Here is a 27,962-nt window from a genome sequence, read left to right on the forward strand (position 1 = left end):
TTCAGGGGCTGGAATAAAAATAATCTTGAAATTTTGATCTGAACCTTGTTTGAAGATTTTATTTAAATGAAGCTTTCACATTTTTCCATTAATATTTCTTGATGATTTGTATAAGTATATGCATTTCTGGGGAATTACAGGGTCCCATCGTACAATAACCTTTTTTTATTTAAAGCCAATGGTGACTGTGAAGATCATAATAGTATTAAACCACGTGAATAGTTCTTACTTCATGTGTGAGGTTAGTACAGAGGGGTTACTTTACATAAAGATTAAAGCAGATTACCTGTTAGTTGCACTTACATACCATATAATTAGTAACGATATATAATTTAAAGGTAACTGAGCTGTGTTTCTGCTAGTGTTCAGCTCTTGTCTGTGTGTTCCACGTCTGTATGTGAACAATTTGTCCGGTATTTATGTATGTTGCTTCAAACTGGGAATTTGTTATTTTAAAATGTTTTTAAGTAGTCCTGAATAAATAGAATAATTGATGAGACCATCGCACAGGTGGCATGTGCAAGATTCCCAGCCTGGACGTTGCTTTCTGTTGGCCATCTGGTCTTTCTCCCTACATTATGCCTGAGCTTATATATGAAAGCGTTTATTTGGTGCGAATATTCAGTGTCATACCTAATACATGTCATGCGCTCTTCTTAACGTAGTGGTATTACTGAGAACTGCATGTGAAGCTTCATGCTTCTGCATTTTAGTGAAATAATTGCCTGTCTTGGAAATAGTGTTATCGACATGTACATCATCATCTAGTTTGTGATACCCTAGATACTTGCATCAGACCTGCACCAGATCCTTGTGCAGTTCTTTGCTGTATCTCCTGTGTCTTCTACTTCCTATGACTATGGCTTTTTTGGATGTTTCATCTGATTTTTATTTTTATTGTTGTTTTTGCCATTTGATTACATTATCTGCTTGCTCAGATTAAAGACACCAAATACCCAGATCACAGGTGTCTATATGAAAGGATGAAAAAAATCAGTTACGAATACATGAGGAGTGCCTTTTACTTGTGACTTTAGTAACTGTTTTCTGAAAAGATTTCTCTGACTGGAGGTCAGTAGCACTTCATTCAGGGGTCAGCAACATAAAAGCAATCTTGCTCTTGAAGACGTATCCACTGAAAGACATACCAAACACACTGCTCTCAAAGCTTTTTTCTGTTATAAATGTAATTACTGTTCTTCATCCTTCCTGTTCTTGCTGTTCATCACCCTCTTAAAATGATTTAACGTATATTATTTTGTATCTTTTTACTGACATTTGCCTTTTTCTTTTTGAAGTTTCTGTCACTGTAAAATGGTGTTTCCACCTGTCTTCTGCGTGCCTCATCTAATGCGGAAAGAGACAAACCAACGATGGCTATACTCCTCTATTCAATCCGTGCTCTCCCTTCCTTTCATAAAGTCAGTCCTTCTGATATAAATTCAGATAATGTAACAAATAAGCAAAATAACAAATCTGTCTACCTGTTTGCCTACTGCTCTGCCCACCTATTTATCTGCCTACAAACCAGAGTGGACAAGATTCATTCCATGTCCTGAAGACCAACGCAACATCCTGGCCTTCACTTACACCTTGTAGTTTGCCAGGTTTGACATTTGGCTTCCTCATTTCATTGGGGATGGAGACAGATGTTAACAAAATTATTATAACAAGTCAACCAGAATCAAATCTTGTAGTTCTGGTGAATTGGGGAGAATTTTGACTTACTAAGACGTTTGATAAAATCCATCTTATCTATAGACTTAAATTGCTGGCTTTTTAGTTTACTTTTATTTGTTTGTTGTTTGTTTGTTTGTTTGTTCATTGGTGAAAGTGTAGGGAGGAGTATTTTTGTCCCCTTTGCCTTTTCTTTTAAGATTGTTTTTGTATTAAGCACCAAAACAGGGTCAAAGCCTGGTTGTTACGCTGGCCTAAAGAATAAATGTCAGTGAGCTCGTGTGCACTGCGGGACTTGTTCTCCTGAGATGGTATCTTTGTTTGGCAGCTCACTGAAGCTCTACAAAAGACTGTTTACCATCAGATCTGACAGTCATTTGAATCTCTGTGCATGTCAACAACTGTCCACAGATCAGGGGTGATGGAGAGATCTCTAGCTGTATGGAAACAGATGTCAAGTCACTCAAGCAGTCTTCCCTGTTGTTGAACATAGATAAGTTGTAAATCACTTTAGGTCAAGGGAAAAAACTCTTGCGAGAAGGCACAGGGAGAGCTAGGTGAAAAAGTGAGATAACAGCTGGAAAAGCAGCTTGAAAAAGCTTCAATTCCTTCAAAGCGTCAATAACTATAAAAGCATTTGGATTTTATACTTTAATTAATGCAGCGCTTGTGACAATGCAGCCTTCAAACAAGCTGTCTGGCTTTAGAAATTTTCATCGAAGAGATTGAACTAGTGGTTACAGCATTGCCACCAGAAAAAAGGTATGGGTTTGAAGGATGGCATGCTTGGCTGAATAGGAGACACGAGAATCAAAAGTGATAATCCGTTTCTATAACATGCAGTGCACTGTTGCGTTCCAGGATGAACATGATCAAACTTTGCCACACTCAAGGGATGTCTGAGGCTACGCTGACTTCCCAGCATCCCCACGCTACTGGATTTTGGTCCTATCAAGTTTCTGTAAAATAAAACAGAACAGTAGCCATAGTGCCTGTAAAAGTGCATACAGGAGGGAGAAGGGGTTTAATTACCTACAGCTTTCTACTGGGAAGCTCTTCGAAGACCTAATGAGAATTAAGGTAATCGGTTGCCAGCTCCGTGAGTGCATACACGTGACTGTGCCTCTAACTTTCAAAGAGTCTTTGATAGGGAGAACTATCCTTCCATAAAACCTGGAGGGAGATAGCACAGAAAAAAATATGTTTTAAGTCATTTTCAAAACTTGGAAGAAAAAAAAACAAACCCTTTTCTTTATGAGGCAGTTTTGCCAAGTTCAGTGCAGGCATAAAATCAATTTATCCCCATTGAAAGCTGCTTTTCATTTTACTGAATTGTAACACACGCATGACGGGCCGGGAGGTGGAGGTGTCTGTCAAGGCTGAAAAAACTCTTGCTGCATCACTTGTTTTTGGTCGAAAAGTTGCCTACCTGATGACACTACCCACAGTTCATATGAGAAATGACGGGAGGTAGCAGAAGGTTCCAAGCCCTTATGAAAATTGGTTATTTGTTTTCTTCAATCCACAAGCATGCTGTATTTAAAGCAACATCTAAAGTAGTCTGTTAAAGGAGGATGATATCCTGCAAATGAAGGTAAATATGGCTATAAACCAGGAAAGACTTGCAGTGTAAAAAAAAAACAGAGCCAAAAGATGAATGTGGCAATAACAACCAAGTTTCCTTCTGTATTTTTCTCTCTATGGCACGTGTCCAGCACAAACCAGATGGTGTTTGAAATGCTGAACAATTTAAACTATAGGCTGAAGAAGTCTCAGCTTGCCCATTACAAACAAAGCACACCAAAATTATTTTACTTACTGATCTTACTGAGGTTGCCTAAAGCTACAGTAGTGGGCAATGCAGACACTGAGGCTATAGTCTCTAAAACATGAACTGGTGCAAGACAGAGAGTTACGTTGTTATGTTAAGAATTATGTGGTTATCTTGGAATATATGGACTTGGTTGGTGAACAGGAGATGCTGAATGTTGAAGTAGCCACGCTGCATGGACAGTATCAGTTTTAATTAAATGTTATTGAGAAAGTTATGATATCAGAGAGCACAGAATAATCCAGTGGCTTGAATATCCATCAAAGATGTAGAAAATTTAAGTTCACATGTTTCTTCTGAGAAACCTCAACCAGATTACGACATTCTGGTGACCATATTGTAGAAAGCAGAAATGATGTTCTTCTTCCTATTCCATTTCTATTTGGACAGGAAAAAGTAAGCTGTAGCAACGCAGCTAATGAAGATTAGCAATAGAAGAATTAGGAAAATTCTCAATAAAAAAAGACAAATTAAGAAAAACATAAACCTCTATAAATGATGAAAGGGGTCATTCAAAAGTCTGCCTGCATTTTGTTACAAAAATCTGCTTTGCTTCTACTGAGATTTGTTAGGAAATCTATAGAAGATGAGAGAAAGTTGGTAAAATGTTCAGTCTCTGTGGAATTGCTATGGCACAGGGACTAACTGAGGCTGATGAAAACAAAGATGCAAAGGTGTGCAGATAAATGAAATCTTGGTGGTATATAGAGTTATAGAAGTGAAATGAAATGGGAAGTCTGAAGGAAGAAAAAAATCTCTTAATAGTGTGTGGTTGGTGGACTAAGAAGACTGAGACGCCATTGTGAATACACATCAAGAGGGAAAAAATGTATTTAGTTAACATTTAGATTCCTCTCTTCAGATATAAAGGGACATTAATTGTATAATTTGCAGTTTGAGTTTAGAAAGGGAAGATATTTGCTGTGAACTAAAAGTCGTGCTATGAAATAGCTGTGCAGTAGCGAAATTGGCAGTTCTGCACAACAGGCCAAGCTTGAATTCCATTACGTGTATGGCATGGCTGCTCTGAAAGCAAAGCTCGGTGTGCACTACCCAAATCCTGTGTAAAAGTCAAACTGTGTAACAGGAGAGAGGATGTTCAGTACAGCAATTAGTCATCAAATAATGTAACGCCTCTGAAAAAGAAGCTGAATGATGAACAAAATGGTGTGCCTTTCTCAAAATCCACTTGTTAAAGCAGTTAAAATCCCGGCAGTGGAAGTACAGAATTTCAATAGTCTGATAAACTGATTTTGTGGATGTAAAATTGAAACTTTAGATAATTAACTGAGAACAAAGGGTTTTTGGAAACTCACAATGTCCCAGACTTTAAGTATCTAAAAAATAGGTTTCTGCTTTTAGGTACCTAAGTCGATGAACTTTGTTCAGAAACCATGGCAATTTCTCTGAGAGCTTAACTGGGAACCAAGGGAGCTAACTTAAACCTCTGACTGAAAATCTTTCAGGTAGTAGCTGTTCGTGCCTGCACACCAAAATATACAGGGAAACAATGCAAGTACTGACAAGGTTCTGGAACTTTTATGGAGCTCTACAAATCTCCCTCTTGTTTGTCTTTCTACATATAAATATGCCTCCATTGCAGTGAATAAAGTATCTATCTATCTATTTGTAGATGTTCAAATATACTTACTGAAAATATAAAGAGATAAGTAAGAACTTATTTTTTCAACTCATTTAAATTAAGGAAGAAACAATTTTCTTACTCATCAATCAAAGTATTTCAGCAAACATTCTAGGTCTTTAAGAAAAGAAGTGTGCAAAAACGTTACAGCAAATGTAGATCTTGAGGTGTTTTTTTTTTCTTCTTCCATTTGCTGCGTGCATCTGTTACCTATTTTATTGTCTCTCATTCTGGGTTATATTTCCAGTGTTACATTGACTATGCAGATACGTTTGTATTAATACATTTTATTTTTATTTTATCTCTGATATCTATATTTACTGATAGATTTTGCAGTTACTCTGTAGGCAGTGTGAGGGGGAGGAACTTTTGAAACTAATGTTCACATGGGCCACTGCCTGGAGCAAGGAGCCTCACAACTCGTGTTTTATGAAAGTAAATGGGGAAGAACATTCCTGCTTTAACTGTAGAGTCCTTGAAATTTTTTTGATTTTTGGATACTGGTTCATAGGCTGTGAGGTTTACTTGTTACTGTTCTTCTGAGAAAGAGAATTACCTAGAAGCTAACCTGATAGAAGCAAAGTTGAGGAATAAGATTCCAAAGACGAGATCTGAAAATCAGGCGATATATTTGCAAGGGAAATGGGGCCAATATTTTTACATTGTGATCTTCAATACCTTTCTTTGAATGTATAGAGTAAATGCACCAGGGTAGAACCAGTGACTGTCAGAGAAAGGAATGTGAACAGCAGAAAATGAGTCAGGACTAAAGAAGCACTTTAAAGTGGTATTTTTTTTAAAAATAAAAACTCAAAAAACAAAGACCACCAGGAGGCAGAGATAACAAAAGACGGGAGAAACGTCCCCCAAACGGCATATTGATTTTTTTTCCCCACCATAAAAGCATCCACAGGACAATAGCAGAGAGAAAGGAAAACATCACTCTTCAAGTATTCGTTGTAGTTAGGAGGTCCAGAGGCTAAGACCGTTCTTCATGGTGTGGGCTTCTCTTTTTTAATCATCTCTAGCATGGGAAAAAGCAAAAAGCTTCTGTGAGAAAAAGCAAGAATAAAACTTACATTTAAAATACTTCCCTCCAACTCCATTGTTTACTTATACTCTTTATAATTGAGATGTGTAGGTCAAAGGTAATGAAAAAAGAAGTTTCCAACATTCTTTTAAAACTGAAACAAATTTCAATAGCACAAGAATGAAATATCATTTTTAAAACAGCAAAATGGGGATAAAAAGTCATCCCAGCTACTGATCTTCTTAACTGATCTTCTTGGATTTAGAAGGGTATCAAAACGGGCAAGTCAACTGCAACAAATTGTCAGTAAGCCAAACACCCCTGGTTTTGGTCTCTGTTTTCAGTCAAAGAACAAATGCGGGTTTCACTAGGGAGAGGTTCCGATGTTTTTTCTTTTTTACGCAAGAATAAAAAGGCAAAAAAGGGTAGTTTGGCACCACATTGGATCCCTCCAGGCTTTGTACTAAAATATTATGCGTGTTCAAACAGCATACCACTGCGGAGTGTTTGTGCAGCAAACCGACAGCGCTCAGAAAGAAGACTGCAGTAATGTACCTCCCTCCATCTTTTTCCAGTAAAGCACAAAAAAGACAGTACAAATTTTAGAGCTATTAGCAACTGCCATCCTTCTTAACCTGCAATTCAGTTCTCTGGCTAGGAAATAAAAAACAATATTCAGTTTTCTCTTTGCCTTGGGGCTAAAAGAACCAGCATTTGTATAGTTGCAGCAGTGAAAGCCCAGGTTGATCCCAGCTGGAGTTAATGATCAAGGTAAATTAATTTAAATTAATTTAAAGTTTGTCTGTGGCAGCTGAGCTAGCATCTCTACTACAGCGGTTCAGTGTGCTATGCAAACACCTCTGTTGTGAGCTATTTCAGGTGTTTCTACATAGTGCTACTTGGCATTGAAAATGGATGTCACTCACTGAGCTTAGCAGACTTTTCCAATCTCAGTATTGAATTTAGTTGTCCAAATTTCACCTATTTTCACTCCATATGCCTTACATGCTTTGGATCTAGACCCAGAATACATGAAGGTATGGGAGGTAGTGAACAGACACAAAATTAAATGTTTGAAAAATGTTTTTAAAGCGAAATATCTGTGGACACCATTGATTGCTTTACTTTGGAAGGAAATGAGAGACATTGACGTGTAAGAAACTAAATATAAAAAAAAAAAAAAACGAATGTGTGATAACTAAAATCACATCCTGCTCTTGTGGAAGTTGCTTTAAGGTTAATAGGAGTTGAGCATGGATGAAAGCTAAGCAGTGCTAAGAAAAGGAACGCAATTATGGTACTTTTTATGCCCTAACCCAGAAATATACAGCACAAAGGCAAACTATTGAGATTAATAGGATAACATTGTCAATGCGGCAGTCTGTAAATGAAATCCTTTAAATATACGTCCTAAAAGTCCGTAGGAATGTATTCAGGTAAAATACGAATATTACAATTTTTTCTTTTTGAGCTGCTTTCATCAGAATAAAGTGACTTTTGTGCTTCACCAAATGCCAAAGCAAAGCAGATAGGTTCAGTAACCACAAAAGGAATTTCTTGAAATTATATTCAAGTAAATGAACTACTTCTCCTATAATCTGACTGTAAAGAGTGTGAATAATTCTGACTGCATTCAAACTCACCCATGCATCTTCTATAGTTATCAGATAGATACTTTCTGTCATTATTTAGTCAACCATTGTAGACTGTAAAAAAAAAAAAACACCAGTACCCCAACGGTATCTGTCATGTACTGTCACTTTCCTGAAAAATTTCCACTTTTTATTTAAAGTGAACAACAAATGCCCCTACTCCAAAGATACTGAAATTGCAGCACTTATTCAGAGCTGCAGCAAGCCTGTCCATCTTATAGGTACTGCTCATTCTCAGCAGGAATTACTGAACTAGTAGTATTTAGGAACCATGTCTTAAAGTTTTGGTGGTAGGGTTTTTTCAATATAACAGAAAGATAATCAGGTTGACATCATTAGTGTCACCGCTTCTCTTGAAGGGCAGGATTCTGTACCCATAGATGTACAGCTCAGTACAGAATTGGAGTTGAAAATGTCAAGTTCATACCAGAAAAATAATGCATACCAAAATGGCCTGGGTGTATATTGCTACAGGTAAATCAATGGGAAGGATAATATTTCTCTACTCAGCATTTGGTAAAGGATTTTCTCTTTTTTTTTTTAATCACCATGAAATTACAGGGACAACAGTATGCATTTCCTGTCTAAATCTGAAAATATTTCTTTATAGATCTGTACAAGAACTTAAGATTGCTTGCTAAATATAGATCCACTGATAAATAATGTTTCTTCTATATTGAATTTTCCTCTAGCTGTTGAGTGAAAATGTATTAGGACAAGATGGTAAAAAATTTCTAGACAGAAACTCCACTTCTGTTTTGACAGATTAGCATGTTCTAAAGTTTAGAATATTATATATAAAACCAATATAATGTACATCTTATTTATAAACCATTTTGACACTTTCTTGGGTTTGATGTTTGAAAACATTACAACTATTCACCTGAATATATTTTTAAATCTTGATTCTTGACAGTTAGAGCCCAGTATTGGGGCAAATGGTCATAACAGCTACCATAAGTCCAGCTCAGCACACTCTGTTGTGATTAACTGGAAATCTCTTCACTACTATTGTGAAAGAGTTGAAATACTTCCAGTAAACTGTTTTTATGACTGTTAAAAATAGAAACATATCTTCATTTCTCTCTTCAACACACTAATTTTACCTCATCAGTTTATCACCGTAAACTTTAGTACAAATACATAAAACCTTTCTACAAATAGTATGCGCAGATGATAAGACAAATTATGTTCTCTGTCCATTTTTCTCTGTAATTTTTTACCATTTCATATAGATTTCTGTGGAACAGGTTAGATTTTATTTCATCATTTCATAGCAAGGAGTTAGTTTGAGGTTTTTTTCCATTCAGAATAGATTGTAAACCTGGGATTTTGATAATGGCTTGGATCCATTTAAATATATTGTTATTTAAAACAACAACAAAAATTCTCATTGTGGAGTATAATTTTTAAAGACTTTCCCATGACACACCACCTCTGCTAGACCTAGACGAGTACCAATAAAGGTTTGATTATTTAGTAAACACTGTCTCAAGCTCCCTTTGAAGGAAGTGATTTTCCTAGTCACCAGTGACAAATCTCATGGCTTAACATCACTACTTTATTGAGGAGAGAAGAGAAAGAAGATTGAGATCATGGAATCATTTGGGTTGGAAGGGACCTTTAGAGCCCATCCAGTCCAACCCCCTGCAGGGAGCAGGGACATCTCCAACTAGATCAGGTTGCTCAGAGTCCCGTCCAACCTGGCCTTGAAGGTTTCCAGGGGGGATGGGGCATTGACCATTATGAAGTACAAGATTAAGTACAAAACCCAACTACTTCTCTTTCCTCATTTAAGCTCCTTCTTGGGAATAAGTGGCTTTCGTCTCTTTCTGCAATACCTCCTCACAGCATGCCTTGACATGTAGGAAAGCCTTGAGCAAGTCGCACCTGACACTTTCACGAGTTGCTCTTACTCATGTTGTGGTGATTCACATTTAGGCACAGCCGGTTTTGGTCAGACTTTTCATGTTGCAACTGTATCATTTCCTCAGTTTCATGGCATTCTTGCTTTTAGAAGGGATGCTGCCAGATATGGTGAAAGATGAAAAGTTGAACATGTTTTGGGTTATTGTCTTCCAGCGTTCAGTAGCTATTGGCATTCAGGGTTTACCAGTCACTTCCCTTTGCCTGTACCTGAGTCTCTGGGCTTCTGGGCTTTCTTTCCTCTTGAGTACTCTGAAGCATTCAGCTCTTCTAGGACATGGTGGAAAGCTTAAAAATATATCATAGGCAATGAAAAGTCTAAATGTTCCACTCTGAAAAACTGTGTTATTGGCTGATGAGGGAGAAAAAGTCTCTGTGGCTCTTCTCGGGGACCAGAACTCAGCATGCAAATAGTATTCCCCCACCCCCCCGCCCGCTTTTTTCCCCTATATTTCACATGGCATTGTTCTTGCTTCTTCAGACTGACCGAACTTTGATGCCTCTGTCCCCTTCTCTTGGTGAGGATTCTTTTGCAAACCAGGCACAGGCTCCTAGAAATCCCAGTGTGCTGGACTATTATTTTAGTGGTGAACTACCAATTTTTCTTTCAAACAACTTTCTTATACAGAATTACACTGAAACTGATATTTTAAAGCATTATGTCGGATAAACCATGAGCCCTTCAGCTCTTTGCATTCTTGCCTGTGTGCCAGCGGAAGCCTCCAGGAGTTGCTGAGCAGGTGGATAAGGAGCATATATCCAGGTGTTTGTATTCAGTCACAGCTGAGGGGGCTCAGCTTTGAGTTCAGCAAAATCTTGTTTCGAGGGGAATGGAGCTGAATGAGCTGGAACTTTCCCATGAATTTCATTAGTATATGTCCAATAATGGGGAAGGATCTGGCTTGAAAAGGCTAGAGTGTGTTGGCTTGTTCGCTAAGATTTACTGCATTTGGGTCTAATATGGGTTCTTTGTCTGCTTTCACTGTGCTGTTATCTGAAGGCACTCTGGGGTTTGTAATGTGAAAAAGATACAGCCGTGGCTGAATCATGTTAAATAATGCCTAGAATTATTCTAGGAGTACAAAAATGGGGAGGTAGGGTTATTTTATTTGTAGCTGGGAAACATATGAAACTGGTTTTCTCTCTGAATCGTAGTTCCTATCACACTGCAAAGCCTTTTAGAAGTCTGAGAGGTGCTAATTTAACATTTCCTATAAATAATACAGGACTTTTTACCAGCTGTTCTAATTTTCTGTCCACATGAGTTTTGATTCACCTGTATTTGTTTCCAAGGAAGTAAGGACGTGGATATGTTGTGAGAGATGGAAACTTTACTTTGATATACAGTACAACTTCTGTTACTTTCTGTTTGAAATTAAAGGCATTCTAGGTCAGTTATACTGATAGGCCAATACTAAATCAGATAGGACCCTTGGTGTCTGTACAATACAAAGCCCTGTGATTTTTACCTTTCTGACATAGCATATACCCCAACCAACCTGATTAAATCTTTTATAGTTTTAAATTTTGTACTTAGAACAATTAAAATAGTTTCTCATCATTTCAGTGTGTGACTGCATAAGAAGAAACAAGTCACACAATTTATTTTAATTAGATGTAATTTACATTTATGTCTGTGTACAAAATAAAAATGAATAACTTCATGATTGCAAACTACCTAGCTCAGTTTAAAAATGCATGAGATGTATTTCTAAGTTACTGCAGTAGAGCTGAATTAAACATATAAGATAATCTTTAAAATGAATAAGTAATGCAGATTTAATAACATTTTTTTTTAAAAAAAAAGTAGCTCAAATAGGTAGAAAATGTTGGCCCTTTAAGCTAAGTTTTCATGTGGTTATAGAACATGGTTATGCATTTTAATGGTAAATTTCTACCCCAGAATCATAAATAAAACATATATGTTGATAGTAACAGCATCTACTAAAAAGTCGCAGCATATTGCAAACAAGATGGAAACTTCATTTTTTGCTGTTTAAAATAAGAAGTCAAGGTATCAGTGTATGTTCTAGTCCTTTCTTGTTTTCAAAATGCCTGTGTCTTATGTTATAAATGTCACCAACCCCTGTGAAATTTCACGTTATTTGGGACTTGAGAACTATTTCTGGGTTTGAATTCCAGTTCCACTAACGCAAATGTAAACTTAGTCAATTCTGTCTCAATCCAGAGACATTTCTGAGGTTGTGGGTGTGTACGTGTACGCAAAAGTCTGTAAGATGTGGGCCATAGAATGGTTTCCATCAGAATTTCCAGAGCTTGTTACAAATATGATCCAGTAAATAACTCCTTTTATTCCTTTCTTTTAATAGAATTTCTGCAGTCTAATGAAGAGCCGAGCTGGAACACAATAGAATAGAATATATATAGTTGGATGATGTATGTAAATGTAGTCAAGCACATTTTAATATGTCTAATAGCACTAGTATGCTGCACAGATTCAGCCCTTCTATTACATCACTGTATTGTTCTATAAAGAACATCTGCACACATTTTTCTACTGACATTTATACACATTGGATATGTAAATATCTATAAGTGTTGATGTGTTACAGTGTTGCTGGTATTAGGTACTATAATTGTGTAAGTAATTAACACTTCTTTTGTTCACCTCATTAGAATTTTTCTCAAACTGCGACTCTATTAGCAGCCCATTCTGTATTGCGCAGAGACAGCAAGTCTTTACAACAGTTGACACAAGACAGCCTCGAGATGTGTGACACTAATTAAGTAAAAATCTCCAAATTAAAAATAGGTTCCTTATGACTAATGAGGAATGACCATGTACATGAGACAATATTCATTTTTTACTTCATCGATCATAAAGTATTGCTTTAGTGTGTTGTAGTAAATCACCAAAAATATCCATTAACAAAGCTTTTCTGTCTCTGCAAGTACAAAGAATATTAATTATTTTTGCTTCCTGAAAACTGAGAGCACTTTTTTTTCTCCTCTTCCTACAGTCTTCCTTGAAAAATGTTTGTGAATCCATTCTCCAAAAATAACCAGGGAATATAAATTTGCAATGTTTTGCTTATGTATAGGTACATACAAGGATCTTCCTTCATATTCTGATATCTCCTACATGCAAGAGCTAAAACTGTGTTTTAGCTTTTTAATTTTTAGAGACTGTAGCAAAGAACATAAATTCTCTCTCTCTTCTTGTCTGTATGGTAAGTTTTACTGCACAAGTTGAAGCTGCGGTCATTGTGCAAGTATATAAAACCACTAAAACTCGTTGCTGTGTGACTATTATTTGGGGCAGTTGTGATGGATGATTATGATGCTGAGAGTTGTTTTACTGTTGTTTTTAATCAAACACCACTGGCACACTGAACTTTGCAAGACAAAAGACAGACTTGATTTTTAAGAAAAGTTCACGATACATATGTCCTCTTGGGGGTTCTTCATTCTTCTTGCTTCCAAACACCAACATGTTTTCTCTACAGCTATATAATTTTATTAGTATTTTCTGTCTGCAAAGAGGCACTTTTTTTGATACTTTGTGTGAGATAATGCATCCATACTATGTAATTTTGCATGGTTACATTTTTTCATTTATGACAAATTCAAATGAAAAGTTTATGGGTGAAATTCAGTAATAGTTAAGAAAAATCAAAGGTTTAAAAACTATGTGAGACTCACTTCCAATATTTATATTCACAACTCCAGTATAATATAAAATGGGGAATGGGAAAATGTGATTTACTCTATTAATACACTAGTAGGTCATATATGCTCTTTTTAAGGCGGTGTATATATATGTACATATGCAGGTATTTATAGAGTCCATAAAAATGATAATTTGTTACTCTGGGACAATGAAAGTCAGATAATATGTACAGAAAAGATGAGATGCCAACTTCTAATGAAGCAGTGAGAGAACAGAAGGTTTTGATTTAAGCAATAGGCAAAATTTAAGATATTTACCTTAACTTCAGTAAAGACCAGATTTTTAAAATCTGTCTTAGAAATGTGTGATATGCAACGTATACTCTATTCCCTTATTTTATAAACATACAGCCTTGCTTGTGGTATCAATAGAGACATTTTCACTTACACACAAAGAAATGCAAGTGCAACGAAAAAAGAAATACATTAAAACATACTCTTCTTTTGGACTTTAGGTCCTTTTCAGTTCCTCTATAAAGTACAGTTATACATCTGCATTACCCTCTCTTCTAAAGTAATTGTCAGTCTGACACAGTGTGGCAGTCTTTAAGTACTATATATTTATTAACTGATTTATTACATTAATCTTCTGACACATTGTGTGAACTCTTTGGAGTGAATACTGGAACACTCCGGGCGACTCCAGTCTCGTTTCCTCTCCCCTTGTCTTTGCCTCTGCCATTGCTTGTTCTTTGGTTTCTTTCTATAACTAGAGAGGCTGCAGAAAAGTTGGTGGGCCGGTAAGGTTTGGCAGTCCCTTTGTGGCCATTGACTCATTGGGCCACCTTTAACCTTGTTTTAAATAAATAAAAATACAATAAAGCAATCATGTTGTCATGCTATTCAATCCAGAAACGGTTAAATTTAGAGCTGTTCAGTGAAAAATTACTCCACTCTTGTAGAACTGTTATCTTTTAGATGGGTTTTGGCTGAGGGGGTAGTCTTTCTCCCTTTGGCTGGGCAAATTTTCTAGTTGAATAATTTTTGGATGCAAAATGTCCAACTGCATTCAGGAATCTAGGTGGATTTTGCTGTTTTGAGCTGATTTTACTATTATCAGTCCAATCACCTCCATGGCTTTTACAGCTTTGGTTGGTAGATTTACAGTAGGCAAACCCCATTTTTAGTTCAGGTCCTGATTCTGGTGGCTGCTCTTGTCCTGATCACCCAAAGTGCTCTGTTCTGACTCCGGCCTGGCCCGGCCCATACGTGCCCAGAGGGATTTCTGGATAATGATCCAAAGCTGAGCTGTTTTAGAGAGATTTCTTCTACCTCTTTTTCCTTTTCGTCAGCCTTTGTGCAACTTTCAACATAGTTTTTCTACTTCTCTCCAGTGGCTATCAGCTACATTACAGTAGAAAAGATGAGTCCTGTGGCTCCATTAATTATTTACATCTGTGTAGCGAAGACGAGCAAGTGTCTGACACACAGAAAGCAGTGATCAGGAAAAAGATAGCCGAAGGGAAAGTGTTTGCTAGAGATCCATTTCAAATAGAACTCCTGACAGAATCATTATAGTGGCAGTATGCAAACACTGTTCATGTTTTGAAACTAAAAAAAATATTTAAACCATTAGAGTTATTCTATAATATTAGATTTTGACTGTCTGGTGTTTGGTTTTCTCTGGTACTTTGGAAAACACACAGACAAAGAGTAAAAACAAGCAACTGTAGAGCATCACAAACCTGATATGCATATGCTGTGAGTTCATTTTTATATATAACCTGTGAGTTCATTTGTATATAATACTAGTGCTAATGCTAAAAGCCTGTCAAAGGTATATAGAAATTGGAGTTTTGTGTGCCCTTATGAGGTTTCTTAAACATTACAGATAGATAACCTTTTGAACTATTTTTTCTACACTAAAACAAAATTGGAAACCATTCTTTGGAATTGAGTTTCAATATGGGTTTTTTTGTTATTATATGTTTTTCACTGAATTATATATCATAGAATCGTAGAATCGTTTAGGTTGGAAAAGACCTTTAAATCATCAAGTCCAACTGCTAACCTAGTACTAACAAATCCACCACTATACCATCCCCCTAAGTGCCACACCTATACATCTTTCAAATACCTCCAGGGATGGTGACTCCACCACTTCCCTGGGCAGCCTGTTCCAATGCTTGTCAACCCTTTCAGTGAAGAAATTTTTCCTAATATCCAATGTAAACCTCCCCTGATGCAGCCTGAGACCATTTCCCCTTGTCCTATCACTTGTTACCTGGGAGAAGAGACCAACCCCCACCTCACTACAGCCTCCTGTCAGGCAGTTGCAGAGAGCGATAAAGTCTCCCCTCAGCCTCCCCTTCTCCAGGCTAAACCCCACCAGCTCCCTCAGCCGCCCCCCAGCACACTTGCTCTCCAGACCCTGCCCCAGCTCCGCTGCCCTTCTCTGGACACACTCCAGCCCCTCAAGAGCCTTCTTGTCCTGAGGGGCCCAAACCTGAGCCCAGCATTCGAGGTGGGGCCTCACCAGGGCCGAGCACAGGGGCCCCATCCCTGCCCGGCCCCTGCTGGCCACACCAGTGCTGACACAAGCCCGGGGGCTGGTGGCCTCCTTGGCCACCTGGGCACTGCTGGCTCATGCCCAGCCGGCTGTCAGCCAGCACCCCCAGGGCCTTCTCCCCCGGGCACTTCCCAGCCCCTCTGCCCCAGGCCTGGAGCGTTGCCTGGGGTTGGTGTGACCCAAGGGCAGGACCCGGCCCTTGGCCTTGTTAAACCTCATGCAATTGGCCTCGGCCCATCGATCCAGCCTGTCCAGGTCCCTCTGGAGAGCCTTCCTGCCCTCCAGCAGACCAACGCTCCTGCCCAATCTGGTGTCATCTGCAGACTTACTGAGGGTGCAACATTCTAAGCACAGGCCTAGATCAACACAAATCCTTGACTGGGTTTGGAAAACTTTGCCTTGGATAGCTGTATTTCTTCTCCCTCTTCACAGTACAATGAGCCAAAGTCTGTTCTTGAAAAGGGAGGTAAATAGAGAGCTCATAGTATCCACATTCTTTTGTTTATAAAGGGAGAGAAGAAATGAGACACTTGGCGCTAGATGCGTGAGGGCTGTGAATCAGCACAGAAGACTGATTTTCAGACTGATTACTCAAAGCCATCTCTTGATTTCCAAAGGTCTCCATTTTCTTTTTTGTTTCTGGTTGTTTCAGTATTGCTTCCTACAGTTTTTAGCTCATGTCTTACGTTTGGTCATAGGTTATGAGGCCGTACTATAAGTATATACATTAATTTGCACACTCACAAACCTACTGGCTGCCACTGGTTTTATTAGTTCTTGTGAAATATCATTTTGGAAACAATATGCTGTGTCTGTGAGGCCAGAGATTACAGCTATTGTTCTGCTGTAAACAGCACAGTACTTCACCTGCTGTCCTCTTCTTTTTCAGTTGTCCACGTCCTACCGTAAGTGTTTATTATTCTCATTTTTTCATGGGCAGCTGAATACCTGAATTAATTGAAGGTGACTTCAAATTTATATTAATTATCAGTCCACATGTTGAATAAAGCATATGGATAAAAGTAGAGATGTGTAAGGGGTTACTTATGATGCATAAATCCTTATTAAATGTTAAATCATTTCTTTGCATATATATAAGGTACCAATGAGTAAAGATTTCAGGTAATTTCCATAATTTTATCACAGTGTTTCAAATTCCTGATATTAGAAGTGTGCATCTAGTCTGTGTGAAAAATTACTTTTTTAAGCAATTCTGATACTATGAGATAGCATGTGTGTTTAGTTTACATTTTACACATTAACCTGTGACTACAGAAATTAATACATAGCATTTAACCTCTTGGAAGTTTTCAAACATTTAACATGAAAAGAATGAATCATGGAAGTATAGTCTTCTTTTCCCATTAAACTCTAATTTTTCTGGAAAAGGCACCTTTTCTAATGGCCATAATTTAGCCATAAACCTTAAACATTGTTTAGTACAGTATGTCTTGTCTTGGCAGGGTCAGAAACATTACTTTGCGATGTTGTGATTTTGAGTTTTAGAAAAGATAAGCACTTATAAAATCCCTGGTTATTGACGATGAACTAGACAAAAAATAAATTTAAAAAAGCATCTGAGAGGATGACTTCTCACACTTTTAATATTATATCAGATATTTTATGTTACTTTGGCTGCATGTGGCAGGTTGTTTCTTGATGCCAAGAGCGATGTTAGAGAATAAATATTAAGTTCTTTAATCAATTCTGCAATCTTAAATGTCCTATACTGTACTCTGACTCCACAGTAGAAATGAAGTACCAGCGATGCTATGGAGGCCAGTTAACAGGGAGAAACCCATCTCACAACCTTATATGTATATTTGATAAGCCATATACTGTATTGTACCATAGTGGAGTATTTTCATTGAAGCCTTTGTTTATCCAGAGAGATCAAAAAAATTTTGTGGGTTGTCTGTTCTTAAACTTTGGGCTCTTTTTGTTTAAGTACAGGCATTAATCAACTTCATTCGACAGTACCACAGAGAAGACCTGGGTAGTTGCTATACCAAAACTCTAGAGGAATGCAGTCGGAACAGTAAAAGTCATTTTTGAGTACTCTGTTGTTTGCATCAAAATTATCAATTTTGTCTTTGGGTCAGATTCTATTCACTGCTGTGTTGGTGCTTTTGTACCTGGAAGGGTACAAAATAACCCTTCCAGGCTTCCCACCCACACGTGCAAACAGAATTGAATTCAAAGGCCATTGAACCAGTGGGGTAAGGTTTTGTTCAGGATAACTGCTCACTGCTGAGAAGGTTGACTCCATAAAGATGCTTAGGAGAGCAGGATGGATCTGTAAGTCCCTGATGCACAACACAAATGGGAATTTTGAAGGCACCCCACAGTTTGGTATAATTGTTTCTTGTGGTTGAGGACAGCCCAGGATTAGAGCTGCTGGAAAATTGCTAGTCTTAAAGTAAATCGGATGCAGTGATGTAAAAGGATATGCCACATTTGGCTGCCTAATCTCTTATTTAAAAGTGCAAGCTACTCCCTGACTACTTAGCTGAAATGTTGAAAGAAAAAACACTTAGTAAAAACTTAGCTTAACAAGATAAAGGTGAAAAAATAAACTCAGAAGTAGCAGCTTTGATCCTTTCATTGTCAACAGTTGTCAAATATGAGCATCTCTAAATGAATTTGCAAGAAGCTGGGGCATGTGTTTTACTGTAATTTAATAACTTTTTGTGGACCTTGAATTTGTGCTGGGCACCAGAGTATGTCTCTGGCTGTCTGTCTGTCTCCACAGTCTTTGCAAATACCTTTTATTCATACTTTGCAACTCCTTAGTAAACTTTGCACACAAAATTGTACCTTAATTTACATTAAATTAAGAGGAGTGTTCCTAGAAGGAAACATACATAATGAAATAATGTTCATCCATGTTTTTTGCTAATAAACACTTGTATATTACTTATGATAAGAAAAGCTAGTGGAAAAAATCAGCTTGTAGATTCTCAGTTGCATTCTCTGGTCAGAAATTTAATATAGTGCAGGCCTGAAGACAGGTACAGTTTTGGTTAAGCACAAACCCAGGACAGATACCGTGCCAAAAGTGCATGGTAAAATGTTTCTGACAATTCTGACAGCGGCCTTTAATACTTTCTCATGATGGGTCTTTAGTGGGAAACCAGAGGTTGTGTGTGATTGATCCCATTGTATCCTGCTGGAGGATATCACAAGGACTCTCTTACCCCTTCTCAGCCCCCACTGAAGCAGAGGCACTTCCATTGAAGGGAGTGCAGCTAGATCCGTTTTACACTGCACAGGTATTGCCAAAACATGGTGCGGTTTTCTTCCGTGCTTTCTCACAAGCCTTGACACAGTGTGACCAAATGAGAAATGGCTGTCACAGTCAATTCAAGAGCCAAAGAAATCTGGATCTGAAATGAATCATTGCCCTTCTGCTTTCAGGCTGTCTGCCCCTGGGCACAGCCTGCCTTGTGGAGGATTTGGGGAAGGGAGCAGTAATCAGTCCACTTGGCCCCGCCTGGCCGTCCCAGGGCTGCGTCTAACCTTGGTACCCTCACCAGGCCTTACCTTGACCCCACCCGTGAGTGGACATCGTGGCTTGTCCCTGTGATGGTGCCCAGTACGCCAGGCTGGGGCTGCCCCAGCCACCCGCCAGCTGGGGTGGGATGGCCCTGGCTGCCAGCCCCGGGGGGATCCCTGGTGGCTCTGGCTCAGCTTTCTGCAACTCACCTTTTTACCATTTCTCATTAGCCAGTTGTTAAGAAACAGTTACACCAAGGAGGCAGTTAAATATTCGGCTTCCTGAGCCAGAGTCTCTTGAGCTGCACAGCATTACATGAGCAAAGCTGCTTCCATTCTCTTCGCCCTCCAAGAAGTGTCCCAGTACGAGTGTTTGAAACATCGAGATGGTGTATTACCATAATTACAGCCAGTACTTTTGACTATTCTTCCACTAACTGGCAAGGCTAGGAATTATTGTGTCTTGTGAAGGGAAGAAAAGACACCATCCGTCTTTTATATTCTCAGCATTCTTGCACTGATGTAAAATACACTGAGATTATTTTGAAGAGGAACACTTTTAAATTCCTTTTCCCAAAGTTCACTTGATAAGACTGCCAGAAGTGGCTGTCTGTTAAAGGAAGAGGGAAGAGGAGTAAACAAGATAAAAAGCTACTCATCTTTATTTGCATTAGACATTTCAGAAAGTGCAGCAGCTGGGTGAGATTCAGTGGGAAAAGCATGTGCTGCTTCAAAGGCACCGCAACATTCAGCTTTGTTGGGTTTTTGATTCAATGAAGGTGGTCGGAATGGTGGGCAGGGAGGCCCTGGGACATGCTGCTTTGATTGGGACCTGTTACCTTTTAGAGCCATTTTGCAGAGAAATTAGGTCACAAGTCTTCTCTAAAATAGGGCTTTTTTGGACTGACGTTCATCTTCAGTTCTAAGTCAAGTTGCCTTCCATAGCGTCATGCTGGTAATGAAACATAAAGTGCATATGACTTTGTCTTAATTGCATGCATAAGTTAATCACTTCTAATACTAACCTTTTTGTTTTCACAAGTGGTGCACAAAATTTCTCTTGAAAACAAAACATTGTGAGTAATACTTCTTGGAGTTAATTTCTGTTTCCCCCCCATATATTGTTTCGCCTCTGAAAAGCCTAATTTGGGAGGCCCCCCTACTACTGATTTCAAGATAAATAATGTATCTGAAATTGCAGTATATTTGTCTCCTGAAGGAACCTTGTATTTTACAAGCAAGAAGCATCAAATCAAAATGACATCCCAAAATCTTTAGACAGGAGCATATTAGACTAGTCCTACTGAGATTTTAAATGTTAATTAAGAGATTCATTCTTTTCACTCATTAAATTTAAAAGATGAATATTTATGCTTATATATTTTTGGTCAGCGATCTCAGATGAAGGCCTAAAGCCCTCTAGCAGTCTTGGGGTTTGTATGTAAGTAACGCAAGTACCATGGTTTACATGCTTCACAGATCTAAGTGTTTTTAGTGAATGTTCCCTATTTTAGAAAGGAAGATCTTTTTTAACCCTCACACTCTATTCACAGTTGCTCTAATGCAAGGAATAAGCAAACTATAAATGGCAAATCAGGAAATTAATTTGGTTTTGTTAAATGTTGGGTGGAATCAAATTACACCTTTCAGTTTTATATGACCTACCTGACATTGAGCGCTTGGCTATCCTAAGCTGCTTTTTTAACGTTCTTCTTTGAATGCTCTGCAGAGTGAAACCAGTCCTGGAGGAATGCTGGGCACTGCAGAGGTTGTAGGTACTGTATTGAGTTATGCATGCATGTGTGCATGGGATGCTTCGTGGGTGAAGTGTCCTACCTCCAGTTAACAAAAGAAGAAAGAGTAAAATGCCCCCCAAACCCCCAGCCCCCCTCCCTGAGGCTGTGCCACCCAGGAAAGGCGTGAAGCCGCATTGCCCCCACATCTCATTTTCTTGGAGGGTGCAGGGGTCTCTGCCAGTACCAGGAGGTCGCACCTCTCTGAGTCTTTTTACTGCGGTCTTCAAGGCCCGACAACTAGGATAAGTTTTAATCATCTCTTGACTTTTTGTTGTTAATTTCCTCCTATATTTTGCTGGGAAATATAGGAAAAATACATTCTTTGTGAAGTGTTTTAATACCTCTACATTTGCTAAGCACTTATTTAACCTAGAGCACAGTGAGAATAGTTTCATTTCTTTGAGTTCAAAAGGTATTTTGACCCCTTATATGTAGCTTAGGAATGCAGTTTTCTTGAAAAACTGTATGTAGCATGTGGTCATAATAAAAAATATAGGGTTTTTTTAATGCTGGATGCACACAAATTGCTCGAGATGGAGTACCTTCATCCCCATATACATTTCCTTTTTACCCCCAGTACCAGTGTGCTCTGTTTCTGCTGGTCAGTGATACATCAAGGATGTAACTGGTGACACGCCATCAGTGCAAGGTGTGAAGCTGGGAAGGTCAGAGGAGGAAGCAGGACGCTGTACATCTTGCCCTCCTGCACAGCCCACGTGTGTGTTTTAGGGATGTTTGCTCTGCTTGGGGAAGAGGAGCACCTGCCCTGTGCCGGTGGGAGTTGTGTGAAAGAATATAGTCAAAAGCATTGTAAAGCACTGAGAATTGCTGTTTGTTGTGCCTACTCTAAATGGTGGACAGCTTCCTGACATGTAGCATGACAGTGGGAATTTTTAATTGAAGTTTTCTAAGGGGGACAAGTTTTTTTAAGTTAGGATTTTTATTTAATGGGCTGTGCTAAGAGCTGTCTGTTATAGAAATCATGGATTCCCCCCAGAGCTCTCCTTTGCTTTCTCCTGCTGACTTCAAGAGACCAGATATGCGAAAGCCGAGATTTTCCCACTTAAAAGGGAGTTTTCAGCTACTGCCTGTGATTTCTGTCCTTTGTCTTGGAGTTAGTGCCTCAAAGAAGGTGAAAGCATATTGCACTTGAGCACAGTGCATCCTAGGGTATATTTCCCTTGAGGACTGTTACAAGTTGTCAGAGTTTAGCTCAGACCCAAGGCTCCAACACAAGCAATCAAGGAGCTCGATGTTATTTCCTGAAAAATCTCCACACCTTCAGTCTCTCTGTAGCTAATTGTATACTGTGTGCGAATTATGATTCATTCTTGAAGTGGGCTAAACCCTTCAGACTTCTAAATGCTCTTTGCAGTGGTTTAAAAATCGTAAAGTCTTCATCATGTGAAATTACGTTTGTGGGTTTTTTTGTCAGTCAGAACCATCTCTAAGAGATAAACAAAAGAAATCCTCAAAAGTTCCTGAACTTCCTCAAAAATCCCTGTATTTAACAATTCAGAGATGAGGGGACACAGGGTGGTTTCAGCCGGGATGGTATCCCTAAGGGAGCAATCCCAGCATCCTTATCCTCTCCCCTCTGTCCTGCACTATGCAGTTTCAGAGGCAGACCCCGAGCTGGAGGAACGGTTTCTCTGATGTGATGCCGCCATAAATGTTGAACATTTATATGTAATTTCATAAATATCTACAATTATCTATACAGCACAACAGTGAATGTCAATACGAGTTCCTATGACTCTTGATGTGACTCTTGATACGATATGACGTTCAGAAGGCAATTGAAAATCTTATGATACTTGTAATGTTTGCAAAACTTAGTTTTAACATCTGTAAAACACCTGTATTTTGAGAAATAATATTCTATGACCCATTGATTTCTTTTTAATTGCATTGATAATTTCTTTATGATTTTAAATCTCCTAAAAACAGCAAGATAATGCACTAAAAATCTGCAAAATGGAACAGTACATGGAGCATTGCCCTTAGCTTTAAAATGGAAACGTAATATAGAACTTTCTTTGCCTTGTTGTAGATATAAAAATATGTATAAGAAATTTTCTCTATATTTTTTAGGTCCTGAGGAAGCAGATGCCAAGTGCACCGCGAATTATGTTAGCTGCATCGGTACGAACAAATGCATTCACTTGTCCCAGCTCTGCAATGGTGTTTATGACTGTTCTGATGGGTATGACGAAGGAGTACATTGCCGGGGTAAGTAAATTTGCTAAGGAAAAAATGCTTTAAGTCTTCTGCTATATTTTCTTTTTGAGAACCAGAACTTTCTTCTTCTTGGGAATACATATAAAACAGAAGTGGATCGGTAGAGGCACATTTTAATGCATGTTTCAAGGTCATTTTACAAATACTTTGTTGTGTGAAGCGAATGCATGTAAAAAGCACATACATCTTTTCAGGCTTTTTCTTTAATGATTACTAACCTTGTATGATGGAAATGGTTATACCAAAAGAAGGGTGGGGAAGCCCTTTCTTAGGGAGCGAAGGTTGGGCAGCACACCATTTGCCAGAATATTTTTTTTCCTTATAACTTTTGTTTCCACAAAAAAGCCAAAGAAAGGCACTGAAGAATGCATCAGATTTGCTATGAGCTTTATTTTGCATTGGGGACTTGCTTTTGGGGGGATATTTTATTCTGACAATCTACTGTTTAAGAGTGTAGGTACCAAATTCTGGCAATGAGAAATCTTAAGGAGGTATTGATGGAGGTCAACTTTTTAATATCTCAGCTTTACTACTCAGAAGACTTATTAAGGTCTGCCTTGGGGATAGTTATAAGGCTGCCGTATTAAGCCCAAATCTTGGATACCACGAGTCATTAACATGTCAGTTATTCTCAGGCAGTAGACTTTACTGCTAGGCAAATGGCTGTTGATGATCCTCAACAGATCTCATCTTCAAAACCAGAAATTCAGGAACAGGACCTGGGACTTCTGCTACAATCCAATGTGACAATATACAGTAAAACATGCAATTAATGGCATAGTTCGGAAAGTTAAATTAGAATATAAAAGTTCGTGTGGACAGATTTCCAGAGCTGTCATGGTAAAAATCTAAGCCCGCACCAGAAGTGAGCCGTATGGGGGGGGGGGGAGAAATGCCAGCTGGAATTAATCAATGTAATACTGCTGACTTCACAAAACTGCAAGTAGTTATTTTTATACGACCAGGTGAGGGTACAGGCTGTCGTAAAATATATGACAATTCTTATTCACAGTGATAGGAATAATTTATTTTCACGAATACTTTCATTTTATATAGTCCTTGGTCAATAAGCATTGCACAAGTTTGTGTCAGCGTATTGATTTTGGTCCCAGCATCCAAAACCCCCCCAAAATCAAACTGGTCAAAGCAGTGTTTGGCACATACTGAAGCTTCTGAATTCACAGATGAGTGTGTTTCAGAGAACAGAATTGGTCCATGAAGCACTGTTTAAATGTGTATTCCTCAGTAATTCATATATTTGGATAAATAGCTCTGGATTAAATGGCAGAGGATTGAAAATTTGCAGTGCTGAATAATTATTGTACTATAACTTTTGTATTTTTATTGTATTTTAACTCTTTAAATTATGAGATTAATGGAATCAGAAAAAATAAATAAAAATAAAATACTACGTTAGCTTAAATGAAATATGTTTGGTTTTCATAGGTAGCATTTTGTACATGTAGCCTGTACTTTGGAAGGTGATAGCACATAAAATACCTCATCTTTATTCATGCCCTTTTAATTTATGCACAAATACACCTTGTAAGGTTCATGTTGATTCCCACTCCTTTTTTTATTATCATATATGAATATGAAAATTTCCCAATGCTAAAATTAATGTCTGCTCCAATAAATTACCGTATAATTTAGTAAAATATACTAAACAAACCTTTGGTCTAAACCACACAGACTACATAGATAATGAAGTTCTTTTATATTTCAATTAAGAATTTGAAGTTGTCTCCCAGTACCTCATCTAGTAAATGGTTAACAACTCGTTAATATTGATTTTTGTAGCAATTACATCTTCCGACTTGCTTCTTAGAGGCAGTTGTTGAAATTATTAGTGGACATATTTCTGTCAGCAAAGCCAAAGAATATAGAAAACAATAACTGTACATCATGATCCTGTAGTTTGATACTAACAACAGCCACTAATGTGTCATTAGCATACGTTCCTGTGTATTAGATATTTGGTATCAATGCAGTATAGCTGTAATTATTCTCTCTGTATATCTATACATCAGAACAATGCATGGGTGAACGCTGAGTCATTCTGTTGCAGTACTTTCTGAGTTCTGAATATGCAAGTCCTGTGTTTAGAGCATCTGTGTGGCCAAAAGCTGCAAGGCTGCTTCAGAAACCGATCCAAATAGCTAGCTTTTCCCTGTTACTAGTCACAGAAATGGCATTCTAGCTATGTTCCTCTTTAATTAACATTGTTCATATGAAATTTTTAAATCATCAAGAAGATAATTGCAGTTTTAAATATTTAATTGCAAACAACTCAGTTGGTCACAGAGCCGACTATGTTGAAATAATCTATTGCTCCCAGCACTGACAGTGCTGTGTAAATAAGTCACGGTGTGTGCGCTAGGAAAATAAGTTATGATGTGAAGAAGGGGGGTGTGACCATGGCAAAGACCATTTCAGCATACAGGTCACAACCCCACAGGGGTGAAAGCTTCTAATAATGCTTAAGAACTAATGGAGTGTAAGCATTCAGTAACTGGAACTATTCTAATTTCTTTCTCTAAATTTAACATTCTTATGTTAATTCTTTATATTATGATCTTTGAGAGATATATTCAGTCCTGCACCTTTTCCTGGCAAGTAAAAATACGATCATATCTGCAGAGTGAAATGGTAATATATGTGAAATTTCAAGGAAATAGTAGTAAATACAATGACATTCCTGTCTCATCATCTTTTATTTCAGCCACATATGCATTTTTGCTGGTGAATGTAATGCATAAATTCAAGAGGAGTTGTGGCAATATGAAATAAAAAATGTTTTATTATGTATGGTTGTTTCACATTATGTGTTTCAATGTCCTTCAGAGGAGAGGGGGTGCGTAGTTCACTGAAACTGAAACTCACAGCATATAATAGTGATAAGACATCTGTATTTGATAATTTTGGATTCTTTGCTATTTTTTTGATTTAAAAATGCCTTAGAGAGGCTGAATAAGCAGGGGGTCAGGGTATATACTGGCCCATCCTATAAAACGTAGGCTGGGGCTGAGGCTGGTCAGCTTTCTGAGATTCATCAGATGATTGCACCACAGCCCAGTCCGGCTGAATGGGGCAGTTGGTGCCTGTAGGCTCTTTGGACGCTTGATAAGGCTCAGATAAAATTTACCAATGCCCAAACTATATGCAACCTTGAGTAGTTTTGGCAGAAGACTGATGTGGAGCTGCCCTGGACAATTAAGCTTCTTTCTGTAACACAGTTCTTCAGGTTTATTTTGAGAGCCAGGTCTTTGTTTCAGTTGGATTTTCAGCCACTTTTAAAGCTCAGCCATGCGATGAGCTGAGAAGTCTTCTGCCACAGGGGACTCGCCGAATTATTCCAGGCTGAACTATTTAGCTCTAAGTCTTTCCTTCCCGCGGTTCATCCCAGCCCCATATCGGTGAGCCCTAATAAGCTTGCTGGGGGCATTGCCAGTGTGGGACTGGAACTGCCTGTGGTCAGTTAAAGGAGGTGTCATGTGGCTACAGCTTGCTCCAGTCTCTGATTTTGCAGTCTTTTGAAGGTTAAAATACCTCCTTCCCCCCCCCCCCCCCCCCCCCAAGGTTTTAGGAACAGCTTAGGCAAATACCCATCATGGAATAGATGGAGTAACCTGGCCTTGAGTAGGTAAAGGATTAGATATATCCTCAAGATAATTTCTAAAGAATTACAATCACATTCCCATGAATCTTAGAAAAGCTTTTTTATAGGGCTGCAGAGGCGATCTGCACACTTTTATAAATCTGTACTTTGTATATATACATGGCAAAAAATTGAAGTGGATATGCCAAAGTTAGTTTTAGTTCTGTCTCTGAGTTAGAGCTACAGAAAACTAGAACTTTTACAGAATATAGAAATGTCCTTTTTCACTTAACTAACTCAAGGAATAAGTTTTTATTAATAGCTGCAGGAATAGTTATGATAAAATTCAGGGTATTCCAGCCAGAAAATACTAAAAGAATACTGAAAAAAATTGCTAGTGCAAATACTCTGCATATCTTTGGCTTATGCCAATTTATCATAAAATTGAACATTTTTGGAACAATTACTGAGAAGCAAAACAGACACGGAATTAAAAGAGGCCCAGGCAAGAGCCCAGCGAAGGCACTAATTACATGCTGATGCTCTGGCTTTAAAGTTGAAGTATACTTTGCAGTATACTGCAATGTCTGTTGCATTTCTATGGGCCGTGTTGTATTATGCAGAGGGAATACTGCAGCAAGTTTATCCATCCTAGCTGACAAAACAAAGTAATAACAGCATTAATAGTCTGCATGTACTCTTCTCCAGTGGGCACATTAATGATAGAGTACATTGGGATCTCATTAAATAGTCTTCTGTCACAGTGTTGACATGGATTATGCTCCGTACTTCAGTTTGAGGATATAGAAACGCAGTGCTCTGGGAAGGGGAACGCAGGAATGCTGTAGGGATTCCCTGGCAGTCTGTACCCACGC

At 38.3% G+C, this 27,962-nt stretch overlaps 1 protein-coding gene across 1 annotated transcript in view; it reads left to right on the forward strand.

Moving 5' to 3' along the window:
* LRP1B (LDL receptor related protein 1B) overlaps nt 1–27,962 on the forward strand; it is a 762,836-nt gene that overhangs the window by 268,885 nt on the left and 465,989 nt on the right. Inside the window, exon 3 of the mRNA XM_075092828.1 lies at nt 23,343–23,480. Within this exon, the coding sequence (XP_074948929.1) occupies nt 23,343–23,480 (138 nt within the window). The remainder of the gene's footprint in view (nt 1–23,342; nt 23,481–27,962) is intronic.

The sequence above is a fragment of the Phalacrocorax aristotelis genome, chromosome 5, assembly GCF_949628215.1.
Source record: "Phalacrocorax aristotelis chromosome 5, bGulAri2.1, whole genome shotgun sequence".
Taxonomy (NCBI): Eukaryota; Metazoa; Chordata; class Aves; order Suliformes; family Phalacrocoracidae; genus Phalacrocorax; species Phalacrocorax aristotelis.